The sequence below is a fragment of the Clavelina lepadiformis genome, chromosome 9 (assembly GCF_947623445.1).
Source record: "Clavelina lepadiformis chromosome 9, kaClaLepa1.1, whole genome shotgun sequence".
Taxonomy (NCBI): domain Eukaryota; kingdom Metazoa; phylum Chordata; class Ascidiacea; order Aplousobranchia; family Clavelinidae; genus Clavelina; species Clavelina lepadiformis.
In genome coordinates this window covers 1,041,824-1,064,558 of record NC_135248.1, presented here as the reverse complement: position 1 = coordinate 1,064,558, position 22,735 = coordinate 1,041,824, and the positions used below count along the sequence as shown (strand labels likewise).

General features: G+C 37.0%; 2 protein-coding genes across 2 annotated transcripts; both read right to left on the bottom strand.

Moving 5' to 3' along the window:
* Positions 1-1,247: 1,247 nt before the first annotated feature.
* LOC143471101 (G protein-activated inward rectifier potassium channel 3-like) lies at positions 1,248-9,608 on the bottom strand. The gene is made up of 9 exons (XM_076969453.1): positions 8,736-9,608; positions 8,014-8,485; positions 7,478-7,629; positions 6,643-6,865; positions 4,667-4,812; positions 3,915-4,045; positions 3,689-3,835; positions 2,715-2,845; positions 1,248-2,535 (listed from the first exon to the last, which is right to left on the bottom strand). Exons 2-9 carry the CDS (start codon positions 8,239-8,241, stop codon positions 2,188-2,190), a joined length of 1,506 nt encoding a protein of 501 aa, XP_076825568.1. The 5' UTR covers positions 8,242-8,485; positions 8,736-9,608; the 3' UTR covers positions 1,248-2,187.
* A 1,300-nt stretch (positions 9,609-10,908) lies between these two features.
* LOC143471064 (uncharacterized) lies at positions 10,909-18,012 on the bottom strand. The gene is made up of 22 exons (XM_076969400.1): positions 17,848-18,012; positions 17,357-17,603; positions 16,921-17,092; positions 16,601-16,759; positions 16,195-16,303; positions 15,724-15,904; positions 15,483-15,651; positions 15,212-15,409; positions 14,970-15,131; positions 14,448-14,654; positions 14,253-14,360; positions 14,112-14,188; positions 13,828-13,999; positions 13,530-13,628; positions 13,040-13,161; positions 12,841-12,964; positions 12,514-12,669; positions 12,152-12,327; positions 11,789-11,981; positions 11,416-11,594; positions 11,194-11,330; positions 10,909-11,006 (listed from the first exon to the last, which is right to left on the bottom strand). The coding sequence occupies exons 1-21, from the start codon at positions 17,921-17,923 to the stop codon at positions 11,246-11,248; spliced, it is 3,171 nt and encodes a 1,056-aa protein (XP_076825515.1). The 5' UTR covers positions 17,924-18,012; the 3' UTR covers positions 10,909-11,006; positions 11,194-11,245.
* Positions 18,013-22,735: the final 4,723 nt, after the last annotated feature.

Here is a 22,735-nt window from a genome sequence, read left to right as displayed (position 1 = left end):
CACTAACGCTATCACTATGAAATTTTGGTCCAGGCTGGCAGACTGGCAGACTGGCAACCCATCTAGAGAATATTCTGCTACAATTATGCATCAAACTCATCAATGTGCACGGATGTGACGGATATACACGTAACTTCCACATGTTCACGCCAATTAATAATAAACAAACCAGGCAAAGGATGATGTCTAAACGCTAATTTAAAATAAATAAAAGAAATTGAAGCTTTGAGTTTGCCAGCAACATGTCTCATCAAAAACTGCCATTCTTTCCAGTGGGTTGTGTAGAGCTGTAACTGCAACCAAAGTATTCGCTAGTCAGCTTAATATAGCCTGAGCCTAGACTATACCATGGCCAGCAGTCAGTAGGCTACGCAAAAGCAAGCGCTTTTTCAAAACAGCCAATTTTAAATAACAGGCGGTGTAACCTACTTGCGATAAAATAGGTCATGAGATGAAGAACTGGTAGGCCTAGTTGACTAGTTGTTAACAGTATGTATCAAATATCTTCCTGCTTTTGTCAAACTCCAGCTCTGAGCATGTTTATACCCAGATTTTGTGAGTGAGTGATTCTGAGAGTGTAGAAAACTGAAAGAATGAAACCTAAAGGTTATTTTCTAAGCTATTATTTGTGCTTGTTGCCTTCAGTTACGGTTCGCTGCAGTTCATCTTCGTTTTTTATGGCCGGATCCGGATGTTGGAGATTAAATAACCGGCTAATTCCAGTCTACCGCGAACTTGTTCATACCTACTGTTCATTCATACATACTTGTTCAACTTGTAGGTACCTCCAGTACATCCGGACGTCCAGCTTTTACTAACCACGTCAACAACTTCCCTCTGCACGAAAATCAGCAAAGGACAAAATCTAAGAACTTGTTTGGGTGAGTCCCCTCATACAGCAAAGGTCAATCATAGAAATCAAACTAGTTTTTAATATTCTTTCTGATTTTATTAAATTTTCAAGCTGGCTCTTCTCAGTTAACTTTTGGATAATTCCGTAAAAACAACTTTCACTCATAGAAATCAAACAAAACATTATCATGTTGATAGCTAGCCTATTATTTAACGTTTTGATAATGGAGTAACTGAAAGAAAAACTAAACTTACTACCAAAAAGAAATGTACTTCACCATTGCAGATACCACCCTGTCTAGTTAGGTTAGGTTGGCTCAACGTATTTAATTGTTGTACTGAATCCTGATGAACAACCAAGATAAATAATACATTGCAGTTGGCAGATATAAATCATTTCTAGTAGGCTAATATGAAAAAACAAGAACCACATGACAAAACCACAGGCGGAAAACGAGCCAATTCGGCGTCAACTTATTGATTTAATTTATGGTCAATACAGGATTAAACACAGCAAAATACATCGGGAGATTTTAATAAAGGCAGCTCCAAGCGATCTTATTGAAAGATACTTGGCCATAAAACGTGGTGACGCAAAATATTTATGATTTCTATTAAAATTGATTCTACATGGTATACAAAATTACAATTACATTTCGGAATCATAAACTACAAATGCGTAGACGCAAACGTTTACTTATTACGCAATTTCCTTTTTTACCCTCCAGACAAGTGTACAAGGAAAAATAAGTTTTGTAGTCGGCTTCATAATTGTCATTGCGATGATTTAAGCGAAACGATGATCATGAGTAGGGTGCACGACAACATATGTGCTTGGTTATGTGTAGAAATTTGACACTTGTGTGCACAATACCGCGTATTTAGTATTTACATTGCAATTTACTTAAAACATAAAGAAACTCATCACAGAAGTTACCTGATAATGAATAGATTTGAACGAAATTAATAACAAAGCAAATGTACAAGCACTGCACTTAAATTTTAAAATAAAACATATCAGTACAGAAACAAAACAACTTATGAGAAATTGCCAAAACCACAGCAAAAAAACAACGTAATTTTATGAGAAAATTGCGAAACAAAGTTTGCAAGGTTTGATGATTACATAGAAAACAGGTGAAGTTTTAGTTAAAGTTAGAATTAATTTTCCAAGCGCAAGTGCCATTTGCTTTTAATACTTTTTTGAACGAATTAATTATTTTAGTGCACAAGATTTCAGAGTTACACTTCGTAAAGTAGTAAATAATCTCCATTTATTTTGTATCAAAAGACAATCAGATCTTTGACTAAATTACGATTGCAATTTCTAACATTCTAGCGACTTTCTGTTACATCATCACGGCTGGTATTATTGCGACGCTGCACACTGTCGCTGTTTATCAAAACTCTTTGCTCTTCTGGGGATTTCGCAGCAGCCACATTTGCATCCGACAAAGTCCTCCTGGCGGATGAGTTTATCTTGAAAGATTGCGAGTCAGGAACGAACTTTCTGCCGCTGATTTCGTCAACGGTGATGGCGGTGTTTTTGTGCAACTGCTGTCTGTTCAAAAGATCTTTCCGCAAACTTAGTCCATTGTTCAGGCAGGGAGGAGAAGTGTGTCCGCCATTTTGCTGATGTTTAGTATTTTCATATTCTTCCGTACTTACTCCGGGCATTGAAACCTCAAGAAACATGTTTACAATTTTTTTTAAATCAAACAAACGACAGACAAGTTACAAGTTAGTTACAAAGTTCACAACGATAAGTTATAAGTGTACCGATGGTGTTTTGCTTGACGTCTTCTAGAACATCGTAACCTACGTAGTCGCTGCAAAACTTTGTAATAAAACTTGCCCTATACCTCGTACGTTGAGTGGAATTCGGAATGATCGACGTCGAAATGTCCTGGCCCGTCAGAAACTATTGAAACAAAACGGTGACCCCAAAGAATTTCGTCGTTTAGATATGATGTTCGCGCTTGGCAAATCATCCCTTCATGACAACAAAAAAAATCATAATAAATCAATCCACTGTACACTGTATATTGATTTCGTTTTTTTGGTTGATAGGTGACAACAACCAATTGGTGAAAATGCAAAACACTACTTTAATGCGACAATAACTAATTGGTAAATAGCACGGCTCAAACCACTACAGAAGGCTACTGTCGTGTACGTCTGTGGACATTATATCGAGGTGAAGTATTATCACATAACAAAGCCTTATTGACACTTTCTTCCCAGAGCAAAACCAGCTCTAAAAATTTTAACTTCGGAGTTTTACTTTAGCGACAAAAACGATATATCTCCAATTTCGAGCAACAACCGTATATTTCCAATAAACCGATTCTTGCCAAAATTTCAATGATATATTCGATGCGTTTCGTTTATTTGAAATGGACATATTTCTAAAGCACACGTTGACATGGTAACCTATCTTTGAAACGTTAATGCTTCACGTTTCTGTGGGTCACCATAAATACTTAAAGCGCTGTAGTAAAATTTTGTACCTTTTTAGATCAGGCCTTCTCGTGGGATTACTTAGGCGACGTTTAATCAATTCCGGTCGATTCCTAACTCAATTAGATTGCTATTGATGGAACGCCTTTTAATCGACTTCTTTTGAAAAACGTCTTCTTACAACTGTTATCTACTGCACATTACCAATAAGACGCTTCTTCTAACATTCAAAGTTTTAAATCAGTGCTGGTTGGAGTAATAGCAATTGAATAAAAAATCATCCGTTTGAGGACCAACATTATTACACGACGACCAATTTTTAGATTTTTAAGGTATAGAAGATCGGGAACTCAGACAAAACAATATTTGTGGCCACCTGTGCTTTCTATCGTTCCTTCGAGAATTGCGATGATTTCAAACGGTTCCTTGCGAAGTTTCTCCGCTGACATCGAATAAAAAGGACTTTTCTCATTGATTTCGTGACAAATAATTAATGGCGTCACCAAAAACAAATTGTCGGCTCCTGGTAGCATATAATGCAACGTTAAAAATTATGTAAATTTCAGGTTAGTCGAAGTGTGCCATATTGTAGGATACAAAACCTGTATCGAATCCGACGTTGATGTCAACTTGGTGCAATCCGATAAATTCTCCTTCTTTAGTTGTTCGAGATTGTACGTGTTTTGCTCGAATGCGACTTTGCACGATGAGAGAATTACGTAGATTTCCTACACTGAATACCAATTAACCCATCTTTGAGAATGGATTCGCTTGAAATGTAGATCGTGAACAACCAAACAAATCATACACAACTACAGAAACAGAGTTCAGACATTGCTTTGAGTGTTTGCGTGGGAGGGGGGGGGCAAATGTATTGTCACAAACGGACGTGGATTTGGTTCCTTTTATTTTATGCATTTATTACTAATTCGCAAAATATTTGTAATTTAAAGTGAAATGGTTATAAGAGCTGTGTGCGTGCTAGGGCTAGGAATTTAGCTGGGTTTTTTTAGCCGTTAGCCGTCGATTAACTGCCATAGTCGCTAATTGTCATGTCCCATTGTAATTATTAACAGAGCAGCAACTTTACATGAACCAATATATTATCAAAAGTTTTGATCCAAAATCTCTCCTGGATGTACGTTTTCGGCTAATCGCTAACAAAACCTTCAGACGCTAAGAGCTATTAGCCGCTAACGGCAATCAACAGACCAAGTTTTCCAACCCTAGTGCGTACGACTGTGCCATGTACACTGCGTATTTGCATGTACATGAATATATATACAAGTACATACATGCATTAATTTAGTAATATGTAAAAACAAAAAACAGACAAGTTAATCCATAAGCTTACCGAAACATTAAGCAATAATTTCCGTCCCTGAGAGCAAGAACACAATGCTTGCTGAACACCAGGGTTTCTGCTCGGTTTTTCGGTTGAGAGATTTTTATGAAAATACAACCGACCATGAACGCGTCTAAGATGCCTGTCAATAAGGCCTACCACAAAATAGTAACCAAATTAGATTAGAACTCATAGAATATATTCAAATAATCGAATGTACGCAAGTAGCATGTGCAAAGGCGGCTTTAACAACATGCTGGGATTTGATTCGAATTTGCAAGTATTGAAAAAATTACCTCAAAATTTAGACAAACTCGTCTACTTACTACTTTCAGTTTTGTCTTATATTCATTTCAAAGGATGATATGTTTAGAAATCAATGACAATGCTGAAGCTTAAATTATAACCGTAGGGAAACAAAATGTTTTTGCTTGATTTGAAAACGTTTTACTACTGGGTACAAATACGCTAAGCTTTTAAAAATTGGTGACGTTATAACAAAGACATTCAGTTATAAAATTTTCAATTTGTCGCGACATCCTTTTTTTAAGCTGAGCCGAAATGTCTGGTTGCCGTCGATGCTATGACGTCAGAACAGACCAGATCGCGATTTTAGGCGGATATGGAGATATCATTTGGCAGGTTGCGGTCTGTTTGTTTGAACAAATTTGCAATTGCAACTTGTTAATTTTATTTTTCCAAGTTAAAATTGTCATCAAACACTTAACATAGATCCTTATTGTAACATTATTATTTGTTCTTAAAACGCTATGTAAAACTGGGTATTGTTGTAAAACTTATTTAGCTTATACTTCCGGATTCACGGACGGATTTTCCAATTAAGGTTCTTTATCATCACATAAGTTTTTAAACGAACTGGCCTTCAAAGATTGTGGTGCGCATTTTAACGACCTGATCAATTTGTATTTTCCAGTTGAATGAATGAAATGGTCGTGCTGGGAATCAGTTACAGAGTACAACGGTAAAGTTTGTTACACAAAGAATCTCTTTGGTACTATGGAATCGGTTTCAGCCCGCAATGCTTTGAAAATGACCATAGCTTGTGATATTCTTCTCAGTAATACATCACAAATTGCTTGTTATATGCTGTAGATGCACGATGATATGTGACAACCTTGAATTAACCAATGAGCGTCCAATTGAGCATATTTTTAGTGTATTTTTGTTTGTAAGCTTTCAACAAATCCAAGTAAAAAGCGAAGTCATATAACATAGCTACAAACCAGAAGTGTATTTAGGTTGAGGCGTCCATAGTTCACTTAGACAGCTGCTAACAAGCTTCGCATTGGAAAGTTATGACGTCACATTCCCAATAGAGTTAATTTTATCGCGGTGGCAAAAGTATAATCTTAGACTATAATTACCACCTAATTAGCTTAATTAAAAGGTTTAGGGCGAAGTTAAAAGAACCAGTCGGTTACTTAATCCGTCGCATTCGTTTTCTTTTTTTGCAAAAAGTACCAAGGTGAAATTTTTGCCTCATGAATTCGTTGAAAGTAATTTAAGAGCAATGCTATTTATGGAAGAAGGCGGGGTGCCGGAAGACAAAACAGAAATTTTGACGTTTTAACATGGGCATGTTTTCAGAATACTTGAATATTGTCCACACAACATTTATTTGCTGCTAGAGTAGCGATTTATCAAATCAATCTTGTCAGAGACAGGTTAAATGATTTTACGAAGTTTTACATGTGGTTAAATGTCCTTATTTTCAAGCAAAAGAGATTAAACTATTATCATTCAATATTAAATATTAAAGGAATTGTCCACGTTGTAAGATGGCGATGTTGGGCATAGTTGGGGACAGCCAAAATCGGGCATTCTTTGCCAGTACGAAATGACTTATTATTGAATTTTGCCACAAAATATTTTGTCATAATAACTCATTTAACCAACTTTTATCTCCGCTGTACTAAAAAATTCTTATTTTTAATATAGAAAAGTTCAATCGTTCCTTTTTTTACCTGAATAACAAAGAGGATAACTGCTTCTGGGCATCTATCAGTTATGGCGCGCTTTCCATAACCCAAGCTGGTCTCAGTTTCGAGATAGAAAAGAAAAGCCGTCGTGTATGAGTAGACGTTGTCCACGCAGTTGGTGCGGGAGTAGAATGGATGAGCGCTGGTTGAAAGACTTGTGTTGGTGATATTTGCGGAGATCATTTCGGGCGGTTCAATCAAGTCCCCTCTGCGTGAAAACGAGTTGTTATTAGGATATCAGATGCTCAAAACTGTATTGCAACTATTTCCCAGAGGTCGCTAACTGAATATTTCACTTCATATCAAAGAAATAGTTAGAACAAAGTAGCTCTCTATGACATATTAGCAAGGTATGGGATATTTTGGTCTCCCATTTGACAAGATATTGCCGCGTTCATGACTAATTCATAGCAAACACCAGGTTTTGGTGGAACGCAAGGACATTGCAGGCAAAATCGACTTGACCAAGAGTGATAAAAAATTTATAGCATTCTTAATTACCCTGCTGTAAATACTAATCATGCCCATAAATTAAGCGATCGTTTATTGTTTGAAAGACAGTCATTGTTCCACAAACAAACTAATTTCACGCTGTATTACATAGACATAATATAACATGTACAATGGAATTATATAAAAGTGTTTTGCAATGAATATTACAGTGTAGGGAAGTTGAACAGAAAATGGCTTTTGCAATAACGAATCTGCATTCAATGCATATGCACCATCGTTATGATAAAAGAAAATTTCGTTATTCTAATCAATTATGTTTTATTTGTTTGCCCCCTCACAATGTCCATAGAAAACAAACAAGTCTGACCTTATCCAGGCAATGCAGTACCAGACAAAGCCAAGCAAGGACCAAGTGCATAAATAAGTTGAGATGTAGAAGATGAGATTATTTTTCCAACTCATATCAACCAACGTCGTGAAAAGATCGCGAAGGTAACGTTTACGTATTTCCGCAGCATCCTTCAGGAAATAAAAAGAGTTAAACATCGTTTAATTTTGTAACGGTAACACTTCTACATAGACCCGACTTTTTTTCAAAGCTTGTGTGTTGTGCTTGTTGCTACAATACCCGGTGCATTGTTTAAAACTATATTTAAAAATAGATCACAAAATCCATGAACAAAAGGTTAGTCCAGATAAATGTACGAAAAGCTATAACTGAGCTGTATAATGTATATGGTTCTAAAATGTCGAACAGGTTCGCTTAAACAAACGTCGTTTCCAAGGAGGTTTTTAACGATGTTGATACAACGAGTCAATAATTCTATCGAGATTTTCATCTTCCTTGTGGACACAGCACGGTCCGATATTTCTAAACGGAGCTAGCTTGTTTGTTTGACGTACCTGTCGTATATTGCATTTACCACTTTTCTTCATGAAACGAACGGTTGGCTTGTTCTTTTTCTTTTCTTCATCAGCATCTTTAGGTTTCGAGCAGATTTCGTTCCCGAAATTCTCCCCTCGAAGTGCGGCGAGTTTGGCGGTCATCTGCACCGAGGAAGATCTTCTAGCGTTCATATTGTTCGGAATAGTCAAACTTACAGGGGCTTCCACCGGCTTTAAATGAGCCATGTTTGAGCTTTAACAAAACCAATTAGTGGATATAAAGACTTAATTCCCTCAGGATCGAGCGAAATAAAAGGCTGATGACGTGTTCCCGTCGATTAAAACGCTCCAGACTTCCGGTAAATTAAGTTCGTTTTCCAGAACAAGTAGCTGCTGTCACTTGGCGTAAAGGTTGAAGAAAAAGCTGCGAGGCTGCGTACATGATGCTGGTCCAACGCACAGTGCCAGAAAACTACAAACCGCCTCGACACTAAGAAAACATTAATAATAAATGAATGAAAGTGTTTTAGCAATTTCTTAAGGGCAAAGGGGGTGACACGTACGCGATATTGTGACGTAATAGTAAAAAATCACGGAGATAACTGATAACATGTTCGCTGGTTGCTGACGAGGTTGTGCATTGAATGAGAAGTCATGAGCAAACAACAAGCAGAATCAGGTACCGGAATAAGATGATCGATTTAATTTAATAAACTTAGATGAGACCGGATGTCAGTTACCTGTACCGGCGACCTATATTCTGGGCAAAAAGCCCAGATTTAACCAGAGCTCAGACTGTAGGCAAAGTGGTTCTTAACTGCACTGTCCGCACCCCTTCCATAAGAAGTCAGTTTTGCAGCCCCTCGCAAAATAATGCGGCATCGTTGCTTGCGCAAACACAGGTTGAGGATAACTGGAACACCAACCGCTTGTGGGTCGTGGGTGAAAGATTTTTAGAGGTTACATATCAAAATACCTGAAGTAAATTCTGCAACTTTTATGCAATCCTTTAAATACATTGATGATAAAAAATTGGCAAAAAAGCTGAAAACATTTCGCATCGCTGGAACGACTTTTCGCACGTCCAATTGAGTCGTGCTGTTAACATTTTGGTTCGAAATTATGATCAGTTGCTGACAGCTACTCTTTGATTTAAAGCCAACTTGGTTTTGGACTTGCCCTCACTTCAAAGTGAAAGTTAGAAAAACAGTCTGACGTAGATTCATCATCGAATTCAAACCAACTTTTTCATACTTTTCTTTCTTACGAAACCGTCAGTTTTTGCAATGGTGACGTCGTCCAAGAGGCAAAGCAAACACAAAGCGGATTTTCATGCTCGATTAGGTACTGGAATGCGGAATGAATTCAGAATTTAAAACGTGTTTTAGAATTGGGGTGTTGCTTAATGGCAAACATGCTATTAGCATTGCGTTAATCATTTTCCGCTTAAATGTGCCTGTGGTTAACTTAAAACCGCTCAAAAACATAAAAGCTACAGTTCTGATACTTTTAATTTTGCCAGATATTTCTTCCTTCACACTTTGGTAGCTAAACCAACTAAGCCTGTGCCTATTAGCCTTAGCCTAAGCCTATTTTAGCTTTTGCCTAATCAATATTCACCTTTCGTGTATTGTTCGGCCTGACAGCAAATGGCTTAAGTCTACAGTCTAGACGAGAGAATGTAAAAAAGGCGGCTCTTTCTTTAACTCGAATAAAGGATGTCGGCTGGAAGGCATCTGGAAAGCCAGGCTAATTGTGACGTAAAAATAGTAACAATCCTGACTTCAAAGTGAAAGGGAGAGAGGTTTAAAAGAGTGAAATTGTAAATATGATCCATTGAGCATATCATAGAATCCATTTGTACCTAAGTAATTGGCAGATTTCGGTACAATTCATCGCAAAACTACGCTGTCGCTGCATCAACCGTCAGTTATTTGCGCTGTACGTTGTTACTAAGTTACAAAGCACAATTGTCAACTACAAAGCACTATCGCCATAGAGGCATATACCAACTTGATCACAGCCAGTCAGCCATAGCATTGAAGCCATGCCTTTGACGAAGATAGATGATGGAAGTTACTCAATATAACCCTGCTTACTAATTAATCTTCACCTGCTGCTGATTAATTGATTATTTAAGCACGATCTCTCACCAGCGAAGCGAAGCACCTTCTTTGATTTCTGCTTCGTTTTCGCATTCCAGCCTACGTCACTCACACGCGCCTTGATTTTTCTCTATGACGTCACAACTATCACGATAAATGTCCTGTGTTGTTGTATTCAAAATAGGAAACTGGAAATGTCCAGCCATAACCTGCCCATAGCAAGTCAAGTGCAGGCTGAGCCGTGCCAAGTTACGTACTCTAACGGCAAGATTAACGCTAGCAGTCAAAAGTAAGCCGACGGGTGACCTAATTTTTTGTTTGAGAACTGCTTTTAAAAAGTTAGGTCTATTTAATAAAAGAACTATTTTGCAACAATGCCTATTATCTTTGGTTATTTTAAAAAACGTTCGATTTATCTTTAATAGATTGTGCGACGCCCAAATTCTGTCTCCGTGCTTTTGTGCTCTGTCTCTGCACTGCGAAATGTACACCTGAAGAAGCAAGCTTATACTTGCGAAAGCTCGTGTAGAATAATTTAAATTTAGCCTTCAGAGTGCCGAACTATATCCTGTTTCTTATTTCACTAAGTTTTTGTGCATAACTTTTATTTTGTTAACATTTATTTTATTGTTTCGAAAGTTTTTATTTTTTCAAATGTTGCACTTCCTTTTACAATACCAATGACACCTTTTGGTCTTCACTATTGCAACTGCGCAATACAGAGCTACTTGCTATCTGTGTACTGTGTGTGGTGAGTTTATAACCTGACAGAACATGACAAAGATAAATGAGATTTCAAGACAAGAGCTTTCAATGCAGACAACTTTTATTCTGTATTTTCCGCTTAAATATACGCACTCGTGATCTTTTTCTTCTGTAAATGATCTCTTTATGTGTCCTATGATCCTGAAAAATAAAAATAAGACAAATATCAATAAATGCAGGAGACAAGTTTCAGTTTTAATCCTACTATAATGGTCTGTTATTAACTTGTTAACCAAAGATGTACAATTTTATTAAGTGAGAGAAATGAAATGACAAAGTTTAAGTGAGAAAATCAGGAAAGAAGCTAAAAAAACAAGAAATCAATTACCGTGTTTGTTCTAGTTTTTCACTACTTCTTGACTGAGAGGTCCTTGTGTCAATCATGAGTCTATGAAAGACGTCATACTAGGAGCCGGGTAACTGCTGAATGATCGGACGTAGGCATACACTCGCACTTTGTCGAATCTACGAAAAACATTTTTCATTGTCAGTTATACGTTATTATCAATCACTGCTTTTATAAACATCAAAACCTAAACAAAAATTTTACTTGGAATAATCGAGATCTTTGCAGTTTGTGCCTGACGTGCCTCTGGCCTTTGCTACATTACACGGAAGTGAGGGAGTCTTAGGCACTGTGACGGTGTAAGTGGCGTATGGACTCTTACACATTTGACCACCGTAGAATTTTTCGGCGTCGCCTTGAAGTGTGCAAAACTTGTGCCCTCCCTAAAAGATTAGAAAACAAGATCAACTTATGATTATGATACAACACAATGGTGTGACTCGGTTTAAGTTTCTAAATATGGGATTTAATGGACAAAGGCGAGACGTCGTCAAACGCACGTTACATCTTGTGGACGGAGCGATCCTACAAGCGCAAACGTATTGTGGAATAACATCTGAAAATAGCTTGAAATTACCAAAGGGTTATGCAAAATGTCTTCCAATGAATCGTCGTTGACAGACGTCACCAGATCCTTTCTATCAAAAGACATAACGTTGCCGCCGTAAATATTTTGAGGTTCTTGTTGAAGATAAACTGACGTCTTCGTTCCGTCTGAAAGCGGCAGCAAGAAGTACGAGTTGCCCATGTGAGCAACTTTTACGTAGATGCTGAAGAATAGAAAAGGGTCAAAACAAAAAGGATCCAGATGTTTTGTATTGAGACACGTTCAATTGTATGCGTAGTTTTGTTGATAATTTATTTTAGTTACGCAAAAGCTTCTCTCGTTTAAATGCAGTTAACTAAATTATTTTTCCAACTTAACCATTTCAGCACTTACTCGTCTGGAACATTCTCTGGTTGCGCAGAGCCACCCAAATCGACATACATGGACACGAGACGACCGTTGTAACAAGAGTCACAACCCACGCTGACAATGTTATTGGGCTCTAGATCAATGGTTATCGTAAATCTTCCGGTTTCCTCAAGGTTCTTGAATATGGCCGGCTGTTCTGCCTGTGTGTGCACCAAAACTCAACACATTTGCAAAGTTTATTGATGTTAATATAATCGTAACTTGTTGCCAGTGACAATTGGCGTAGAATTTCTCAATTACGAAGTGGGCGATTGGTTGACTACCAAATGGTGATTGATGCAAATTTTCAATGCTCCAACTCCCATACGATTAAGTTAGACTTTTACCTTATTGTATATCCGCACAACCGTGTAGGTGTGAGAATCTTCGCCAGCCGTTGTATCCAACGTGTCAAGAAAATTTTTTCTTTCACTTTCCAGTTTTCCTTTTACTGATTGAAGATGAAATATCCCGTTCAAAGATCCAAGATTGTTCACCATTGGCTTTAAGCACATGACGGTGCAAAGGAAAATTTAAGAATAACTTTCAACATATTTTCCCGGAAACATTACAAAGCACAAGTGATACTTTACTGTGGTAATTATCGAACCTGATCATTTTTTTTCAATTATCTAATTTGAACCGTCCCAGTGTTACTGGGTTTCGGTGCTTACCCGGTCTGAAAATGCATTCACATAGTCATGAAAAGCGTTAAACTTCCACAGACTCAAAAACTGGGAAGCTTTGGCAAGATCGTATAAAGAATGCATGATCTCAGCCTCTTGCTGTTGGTACAAGCTGAAACATCAACGACCGGTTATAAAGAGCAAGATAAGCTCGGCAAATATCAAGCAGCAATTAAAAAGATTTTACTTGAAAACGTAGTCCGTGAATGTCCTTTTGATAGACATCGGTATGTTATTGATAGATGAATCGACAACTGTGTCTAAGTCGGACTGTCCTTGACGAATCATTGTAAGTCGGTCGTTGATTAGCTGATAAAATGTATTGGTTATTCAACATAATGTTTACAATATGATAGGATGTAATTTCTTGCGTCTTTGTGTTCAAGGTTTGTTAAAGTAAGTTGCTATCGTTTGAAGAAATCAAGGTCGAAAAAAGCAAGTCGAATCCAGTACTCCAAAGATTGTCAGTGATAGGGTCAAAGTTGCGTGGAAACAACTACACGTTACGTTTGTTCAAAATTTCACGTAAACCCATTTTATTAATTACAACTGATTGGTTTTGCATGGCGCTTGCACATGCCTTTAGACAATGAAATATTTGCTATGTTAATGTCACCTTGGAAAACAGTCTATGAGTATATCGTATCGAAACGTTCCATACTATGACCAAAACTTACGATTATCTGAATTTGGATGCTGATTATTTTGTCAATAAGGGAAATACGCAAGTCCGCGTCTCCGAAAAAATCTTCCATCACTCTTTGTAAATTTGCAACCTGGACCAATAGATTTTAACAGTGAGCAGGTTTTCTCACGATAGTTATTTATCTAATCTTTAAAGTTACTCGCAAGCTTTTCATCTGACTGTATTACAGCTCGTTTTCGTTCCTATAAATATAATCAAATAACTATAAAGGTGTTACCCCTTCACCTTTTCAGCGTTGAGCAATTTAATACATGCGTCTTTGTTCATACCGTGTCACTTTTATCCTCGGTGTCAAGCAAACAGCTAAACTCCTGGAAGAGTTTACGTTTGTTTTTGGCAAGTTTGCTTCGCATAATGATAGGTACAGCGTCGACATTGGTCATTTCGGGTAAGCTAAAGTTGTTGTAGTCAACATCCGCGGATTGAAATGCGAATTCTATTCTGAAAAGTAAAATGATTTAAGGATGATAGAATTTAATGTTACAATCTGAAGAAAATGTTTCACAGTGACCTAAACTCATTAGATTGTTAGTTTGTCAAAATTCGTTCCAACCTCGATTTCAATGTAGTTTGTGCGTCCAAAATAGTTGGAGCGTTACAATCCGGTTCATCAGTAAACATTTTGACAAGCTGCGAAAACATTGGGTTTTAGACATAAAAATCACCAACTCTCAACGCACAATACGCAACTTACTTTTACTGCGCTGTCATATGTTTGCCAAGGATTCTTTCCTGTAAAGCCACCGACAAAACCAGTGACCCCATCAAAGAAATCTAGTACGTTAAAGGCTTTTGGTTTGTTCTGAAAACGAAACGAAGTGGTTGCAATTAATTTTCTGCAAATTTCGTTGACACCTTTATGGCTGATATTGAAAGAAAATAACATTACCTTTTCCACGATTGCTTCTGAGAGCAACTTGTTGATTTCCTGTCGTTGATTTCTCATCATTACTTCAATTTTAGTCAGGGCATTAATGTAAACACCTTTTCTAGATGTTTGTGCGTTTAAGTCAGAAAGAAGTTCCCTTGTGGAATCTGTATATCCGGCAGCCATTTGCAACTTTAAAGCTCCGCTTAATTGCTTCACATCGTCCATCTAAACCGGTCAAAGTTGGATATAGCTTCAGAGTTAATGGTTAAACTCACACACATTTGAGGAGATAAAATATATTTACATTATTTACAATTGCACCGGAGCAAGATTTCAAACAACAATCAAATCAGTGGACCTACGTATTTCAGTAATTGTTTGGTCCACATGGATTTCAAAGTGCTTATTAAGAATATTGTAGCATTTGAGAGCAAATATATCCATGCTCCATGTTGTGAATCAACAACAAAGAAAGAGATTTCTAACTTATCACAATTAAACCTTTAACATTTATTTGAATAAGACACATTGCAAAAATACCTTTTCCTTAACTGTGTTGAATGCATTTTCATAAGCGGTGCCAGTGACAAGTAAATATCTGCTTGTGTCAGAATAATAATCCCAGTGTTTGGTAGGAGCGTAGTATTTTGCGTTACCGTAGAAGTCAAATCCATTTTCCAGCGCAATCTTTAACGTGGAAGCCTTGCATATAACATTGTTTGTAAGACAACAATAAAACGTTTGTAACTTGAACAACTAACTGCTCAGATCAAATCGATAACCTTTGTATGCATGGAAGAACCTTCGTCTGTTGCTGACATCAAAAAGTCAAATATTTCAAGTGCTTTGTCGGTGCGATTTTTTAAAAAATCAAATTCAGCGCGTCGATAAATGAGCTCCAAGAGATCATCTTCACCAGAGAACCAAGCTTTAATGCTTCCAGTTTTAAGATCATTCGTCTCATCATCGCCATTTATTCCCTGTCAAAGAAAAATAAACATGAGTGGACAAAATGACTTCTTCATTGGTTCAATGAATCATAAGCCTTGCTACGTCATTTCGCTGTCCGTATATTTCGTCTCCGCTCCGTCCATGCTTGCCAGTACTACCAGTTGATCCGCGAAGACCACAATCTGTATTTCTAGAGCATCTCTTATTGCTGAATCTACCGCTTCCAGTTTTCCATTCGCACCTTTTCCCGCATCCGCCGATTCCACCTCTCCTGTTGAACAGCATTCAAGGTGAACAATAATAATCGCCGTTTGGTGAAACTAAATAGACAAAGCCACTATACCCTCCGCTTCCTCCGTCTCCGTTGGTTGCCTTTTCACCTCCTGCAGCTATTTGTTTCGTCACTTTAAACAAACCAGAAACTCTTGCTGCACTGACGATTACTTTTTTCGCGGTTCCTCCTTTCCCTGAGTCACCTGCTTTTTGCCCATCACTGCCATCCCCACCATTGCCGCCGTTGTAACCTGTTTGTAAGTTTAGTTTGTAGGCATATATAACAAACATGATATTTTTTATCAAACTTCCATTCATCATATGGTTTGGTAATAAGTTATTTTCAAACTTCATTTTATGACAATTTCATTACATACAAGTTATTGTGACTTACGGTTACTTTCACGCATAAAAGTAAAAAAAAATGTTAGTGAGTACACGAAATGCGAATAAGGCTACTATAAATTATCTAGGTAAGATTTTTCAAAATATAGCAATTTTACAAAGACAAAATATAAACAATAGTGAAAAGTTAACGTACCACCTCTAGAATCACAGCGCCCTGAACAATCCGGGACGCCGGTAGCATCGCGACCTATACTTCCTGCAACACCATCTCCACCCGATTCGCCCCTAGCTCCGTTGGATGCCTGAACAGTATAAGAGGAAACAATGAGTTATTTTATGCACATCAAACAAACACATCAAAACAGAAATTTAACAAAATTAAATTTGACATGAAAGAATTAAAGCAGCGACACGAGACTACTTTTTAAGTTGGGTAATTTCCGGTTATAAAGTGCGAAGTAAATTTGATTGTTGTTGCAAAAAAAGCAAGGTCTCGAAAAATAAGTTTCACCATGGCCGACCCTATAGCGACTTCTCTGTGAACGTTTTTTTAATTTTCATTTTGACGACAAAGAGGTAAAAGCTACAGGACAGCATACCTGGCTTATGACTTCAACATTGCCATCAATGCTATAAACGTAGATTTCAACAGAAGTACTTGGAATTCCGTTCCTTCCATTTCTGCCGGCCGTTGCCGGTGCCGCTTTGCGAAGTTGTTCGCACGTCGAACCCGAAACCGATTGACATACTTCCGGCGCCTGCAACAAAGTACGTGGAATTAATTTGGTATTATAGATTCGTTAATAGTTAGATCCAATTAAAAAGAACAAATGTAGTTATATATAAAGGATGCACAGCCTAAATAGGTGTTGGCACGCTTCCATTTCTGCGGCTCCGTTAATATGTCAAAAAGTCTTACTTTTAGGGTCAGCTTTTTGTTGTTGGCGATCATCCTCCGCGCCAAGATTTTCAGCTTTTTGAGTCCCTGCCAAGTGACGTCATCGTCCAGGTAGAGTGTATCACCTCGAATTATGACTTCATAGGGCGCTTCACTTGCCGTGGAGTGTTGGACCGGGAAAGGCAAGTTGTCTCTGCGGTGTACATTGATCAAACGGCTTCTTCTCGACCATTTGCGGCATAAACGAGTGTTGCAAATAACATTCACCTCGCATTTTGCATTTTGCTATAACTAGTAAATTTCTACGACCATAGGTTTAATTTTTATCAATTGTAGTTTTATACTTGGTATTTGATTAAAGCAAACTTAATAACTAAAGATTTCTTAGTCTCTATCGACTTGGCATCAAACAAGTTGATTAATTTATAACAAATTGATTCCAATAACAGTTATTTACTTTTTAATGACGTCACTCAGCATTTGGTTAACATCACTGATGTAGATTTCTCTGCCGAAAACCTCATAAACTTTGGAGGACTTTTTTTCTACTGATGAAGTGAAAAGCCAACTCTTCGGAGGAATATCGTAGACATTTCCGGTAAATGTTCCAATTGTATTTGTTTTAATTATGGGTGAAGCTTCTGTTGGAAATACTGGCCACCACCACCCGATTGGGAGGAAGCCGTCGTAGAAGAAGGCGTTAGCTGCATATAAAAAAATAAAGTAGGCCTATTATATAATATGTAATAACAACACAAATGAACGAGCAATGCTTTTGCAATTGCTTCCATACAACCTGTGTCTAAAGTTCCGAGAAAACGTGATTAACTTTATAACCGTTTCATAAAGTGAAAGTATTCAGATGAAATTTTGCCGACTTTGCTTTTGGGATTTCTTAACTTTTAAAAATTCGAATGATTGTGTTCGTTATCGTCTACCAACACTTACCATTGTTCCTGCATCCCAGGTAACACAAGATAGCGACAGAAATAAACATCGCCCGAATAAGCACACTAGTCAGCATACTTGGTGCTTAACCCAATTTTCAACCTGATAAAGCTTGAAAAAGTACGTTTTAATGTTGACTTTTCTTATTCAACATCCACTGTTATATCTAAATCCACAATAACGGTTAACGCACTGGATATGGCTATTTATATCAAATATGACGCGGATTTGCTGACGTTATGTCGGCAAAGTGTGAAGGCGGTTGATTTATTCACAATACCTAGAATCATTTTTCAGAACGTGTTAGGCGTTAAAAAATTGATTATGTCAGTTTCATTAATTTTTGAAACGCAACGTGGGCTCTTTTTCACCTATTTACAAATTACTGACACTTTTAAAACAATTAAAGAAGTGTCACGTGCTGAGCTTTTGCAAAACCGTTTATATTTGCGGCTATACTGAGGCAATATGCACCTTTGAGACCGGCAGTAACGTTACAAACAGTTACCACGATTTGAAGTCGGCCATGGACCGCTTACCAGTTAATTTACATATCTGGCTGTGACTGAACTGACATCTTGTTAAAAAGTGTTTTTATAAATCTTTAAAATTATGATTTGTCCTTTTACGTCTGATCTTTTCCACTGATCTATAGCACGCTACGCAACCTCAGCCTACAGACACACTCACAACATGTAACAAACAAAGATATTCACCCGGTTAACTTCCAAATGAAAGATAAACTTTTGACCATGGTTTGGCCAAAGCTTAATATTTGTTCAAATTTCAAATTGCGTTAAGTTGAGCCTGGAAATTTTTAACTTAAATATAAACCAAAATTTACTGGATTCATCTTTTGCGTGCTCAGTACAGGTCAAAACAAGTTTGAGAACAACGGAAATGTTTTCTAATTTTTAAACGTACTTTGGTTGACCTTCAAAATAAACCAACCACAAGAAAAAGCAAATTGACGACTTACACAAGGGTACGTGTTAACAGTATGAAGTCGAAATGACGCCTGTGAGCTCAATCCTCTCTGTGAATAATTATGATTAAAAAAAATTGAGTGAGCCAAAAGCAAATAAAGAATGACTCAAATCATCATATCATTTAGACTTGTATTTTGTTGTTTAAATGATTTGTTTCCATCACTGCTGAAAAATGAGCGCAATTTCAAACAATCGAACAGTTATAAACTAAATATTTATTTCATTTTGTTCGTAATGCTGGGAACGAATTTATGTTTTTGGACAGCAGTGGAAAGTGGATATCTCGGATGGTGCAACGGGTTGTATTAATCAAAGGTTGAGCACAAAATTCCAGTCGCATGCACTTTATCAAAGTGATGTCACGGTTCCAGGTTTTCAACGGAACTAGTCCTTTTTAGCTCAAACATTATAAATTGTAAAGGAATTTTAGCACTTCCAGTAATTTTTAACGCGGAATTCGTTTCCCTATTTCCCGGTTTATTCGCACGAATCACTCGCACGTATTCGGTTAAACCGACAACATGTTAAAATGTTATCATAATTCATTTAACGTTTAGTTTTCGTTTCCCATCCACAGATAATCGATAATCCACAACATCGGCCTGAGCTTTCGATTCTGAGTTTAATAAACGAGCTTCCTACACTCGCTCGTGGAACTGATGCCCCATATTACATTTATGCTGTATAACTGCATGCACTGTATGCTTCGCTTCCATTAATGGTTATCTTGGGGTATACAGTGATGAAAGTGATAACTTGTTATCATGACACCTTTGAGGAGCCGTCCAATACCAAAAAATATCATAAAAGTTTTGTTCGATTTATTATACAGTAATTTTGCGTGTCCTTCACTGTTATGATAACTTTCATATTTGTTCAAACTTCAAACAGAAGAAATGTTTGTTATTTTTTTAAACATAGCTTTGGCGAGTTCTGTGAGAAGCAAAAATAGATGATTCGCCTCAATGAATTGACACAAGTCTTATTCGAGTCAGGTTTTTGCAAAATCTCGACGACTAGACTTGTATTTTGTTGTTTAAATGATTTGTTTCCATCACTGCTGAAAAATGAATGCAATTTCAAACAATCGAACAATTTTATTCTAAAAATTTATTTCCTTTTGTTGGTAATGCTGGGAACGAAGTTATGTTTTTGGACAGCAGTGGAAAGTGGATATCTCGGATGATGCAACGGGTTATATTAATCAAAAGTTGAGCACAAAATTCCAGTCGCCCACACTTAATCAAAGTGATGTCACGGTTCCAGGTTTTTCAACGTAATATGTCCTTTTTACCTCAAACATTATAATTTGTAAACGAATTTTAGCGCTCCCAGTAATTTTTAACGCGGAATTCGTTTCCCTATTTCCCTGTTATCATAATTCATTTAACGTTTAGTTTTCGTTTCTCATCCACAGATAATCGATAATCCACAACATCGGCCTGAGCTTGCGATTCTGAGTTTAATGAACGAGCTTCCTACACTCGCTCGTGGAACTGATGCCCCATATTACATTTATGCTGTATAACTGCATGCACTGTATGCTTCGCTTCCATTAATGGTTATCCTGGGGTATACACTGATGAAAGTGATAACTCGTTATGTCATGACTTCTTAAAGGAAAATTATGGCAATTGCAAGACGAAATGTTATGCTTGTTCAAACAGTTAGTCTGCTTTTAACCTAGCTTACTGACACTTACGGCATTGGTTCCTAGCAAAACAGCCTGGAAAGAAGAAGTTTTCTGAAGAAGAAAGAAGAAGAAGAATAAGTTAAAAAAAAAAACAAATTAAAAATTGAAATAGAGAAAAGAACTCGCCCTCCTACAAATTCGTTATTTATTATTTATTATTTTTATATATATCCTTATTTTTAAAAACATTGATCCGTTTTCCAAATGTTTTGACCGCAGTCTTATCGACACCCAACCTGCACAAACTATCTCTTTCAAAACGAAGCGTGGCCCTGAACGACATCTTTGCCACTACTGGCGCTGAAAGCCAGAGCAATACAGAGCTACTTGCTGTCTGTGTAATGTGTGTGGTGAGTTTATAACCTGACAGAACATGACAAAGATAAATGAGATTTCAAGACAAGAGCTTTCAATGCAGACAACTTTTATTCTGTATTTTCCACTTAAATATACGCACTCGTGATCTTTTTCTTCTTTAAATGATCTCTTTATGTGTCCTATGATCCTGAAAAATAAAAATAAGAGAAATATTAATAAATGCAGGAGACAAGTTTCAGTTGTCATCGTACTATAATAGACTGTTATTAACTTGTTCAAAGAAATAAACAACTTTGTTACGTGTGAGAAATGAAATGACAAAGTTTAAGTGAGAAAATCAGTGTAGAAGCTAAAAATCAAGAAGTCAATTACCGTGTTTGTTGTAGTTTTTTCATACTTTTTGACTGAGATTTTTTTTTATATATTGCCACCTCGCTGTTTTGGCGAGAAACTGGGCTTAATGAACAAACTTCGTTCAATTTGAATGCGCAAACAACTTCGCCTGAACAGTTTCGACTGAAATGTAAATCGAGAAATATGCTGGATCCATGTTATACGGTGGGGTTGCATAAGACTTTATTGGACCGAATTATTGCTTGGTTTTTGCATTAGTTCTGCCTGGTTTCAAAGGCAGCTTCACAAACAGTAAACCGAGGTACCAAGTGGTGAAATGTGGTTTTTAATAATCCTTTTAAAAAGTTCAAGTCGCGAGTTGGCGCCCTTAGTTTTCATTGATTAAAACGTCAGTGTCCGTTTGCGTCGCATTTATCTCACGACGGTAGTTGGCGCGCGAGGTTAGGTTTCTTTGAATTCCAAGGAAATAAATGAGCGTAAAATTTGTCTGTCAATATAGAAGCGATGGTGGAGGAGAAATTTAATGGAGCGATAACTTTAATTTTGCCGCCGCTGCCGCTCATTCACATTCACACATTTTTGTTTTAGAAAGATTTTCGCGTTATGGTTCAGCCAAAAATTCGATTCCTACAAACCTATTGTTTACTGGTATTTAGTTGCATTTGTTGAATAAAAAGTTTAATATAATTTTTAATGAACTGTTTTTTTTGGTGAACCAATTGTCAAACCTAAATCCAATCTGTCTTCTACTGTAGTTTAAGTTTGACCTCAATTTTACAATGAATAAGAAATTCAATCAACTTTATCTGGTGACCGTACAATGAACCATCTTAACAAACGAACTGCTCGATCTGCTTTCTGCGAAAGACAATAACCGTTTCTTGATCGGAAGTCGGGTTCGCTCGTTTTGTTTTTTCATGTTCTCGCAGTCTGTGAAAGACAATGGCCATTTTCTGTGCATTTGTTTAACAGTCACGTTTTGTTATACAATAAATAACAATCGACCTGTCTATTGTATCACTCCTTTGTTGTTGTTTAATCATAATTTTTTATTTTTTAATTGTTTTAAAAAATATATTTTTCATCATATTATAAATTTTTTCATCACAAAGAAATACTAGTGAGGCTGTGTTTGGCCAATTCCATAGAAATCTGCCCGATGTTGTTCCTTTGCGGGTTCGGGCTTGTGACTAATTTTAACAAAGAACAAATAAAAATAACCAGAGTAATCAACGACCAACCAGAATCATAACCAGATTTTATTTTTAACTATTAAGGTATTTTTGTGTGAATTTAGATTTGAGATCAGGTCTAAATGAAATTTTATTCTACGTTCAACGCCCTTATTTACACAACCAATGGTAACGTGCCTGGTTGATAAACAACCGTTGCTTCAGTCGTAACCTTGGTATCTGGTCATGGTCCATTAACCACAGTAAATGAAACGATTTTCTCACAACGTATTCGCATAACGTTCTTCCACTGAACGTCACTGAGCCAGTTGTTTACCGATACATCGCTCTCTAATGTAGTA

Bases quoted from the DNA above. Each gene is read 5' to 3' on its own strand.
- LOC143471101 (XM_076969453.1), bottom strand. From the start codon at position 8,241: ATGGCTCATTTAAAGCCGGTGGAAGCCCCTGTAAGTTTGACTATTCCG. The intron at 6,866-7,477 runs GTCAGACTTGTT...GTTTTCACGCAG, and splicing joins TACTGCATTGCCTGGATAAG to AGGGGACTTGATTGAACCGC. The intron at 3,836-3,914 runs GTTTTGTATCCT...ATATGCTACCAG, and splicing joins CAACGTCGGATTCGATACAG to GAGCCGACAATTTGTTTTTG.
- LOC143471064 (XM_076969400.1), bottom strand. From the start codon at position 17,923: ATGCTGACTAGTGTGCTTATTCGGGCGATGTTTATTTCTGTCGCTATC. The intron at 17,093-17,356 runs GTAAATAACTGT...TGTACACCGCAG, and splicing joins CTGAGTGACGTCATTAAAAA to AGACAACTTGCCTTTCCCGG. The intron at 15,905-16,194 runs GTACGTTAACTT...ACTTACAAACAG, and splicing joins GCGCTGTGATTCTAGAGGTG to GTTACAACGGCGGCAATGGT.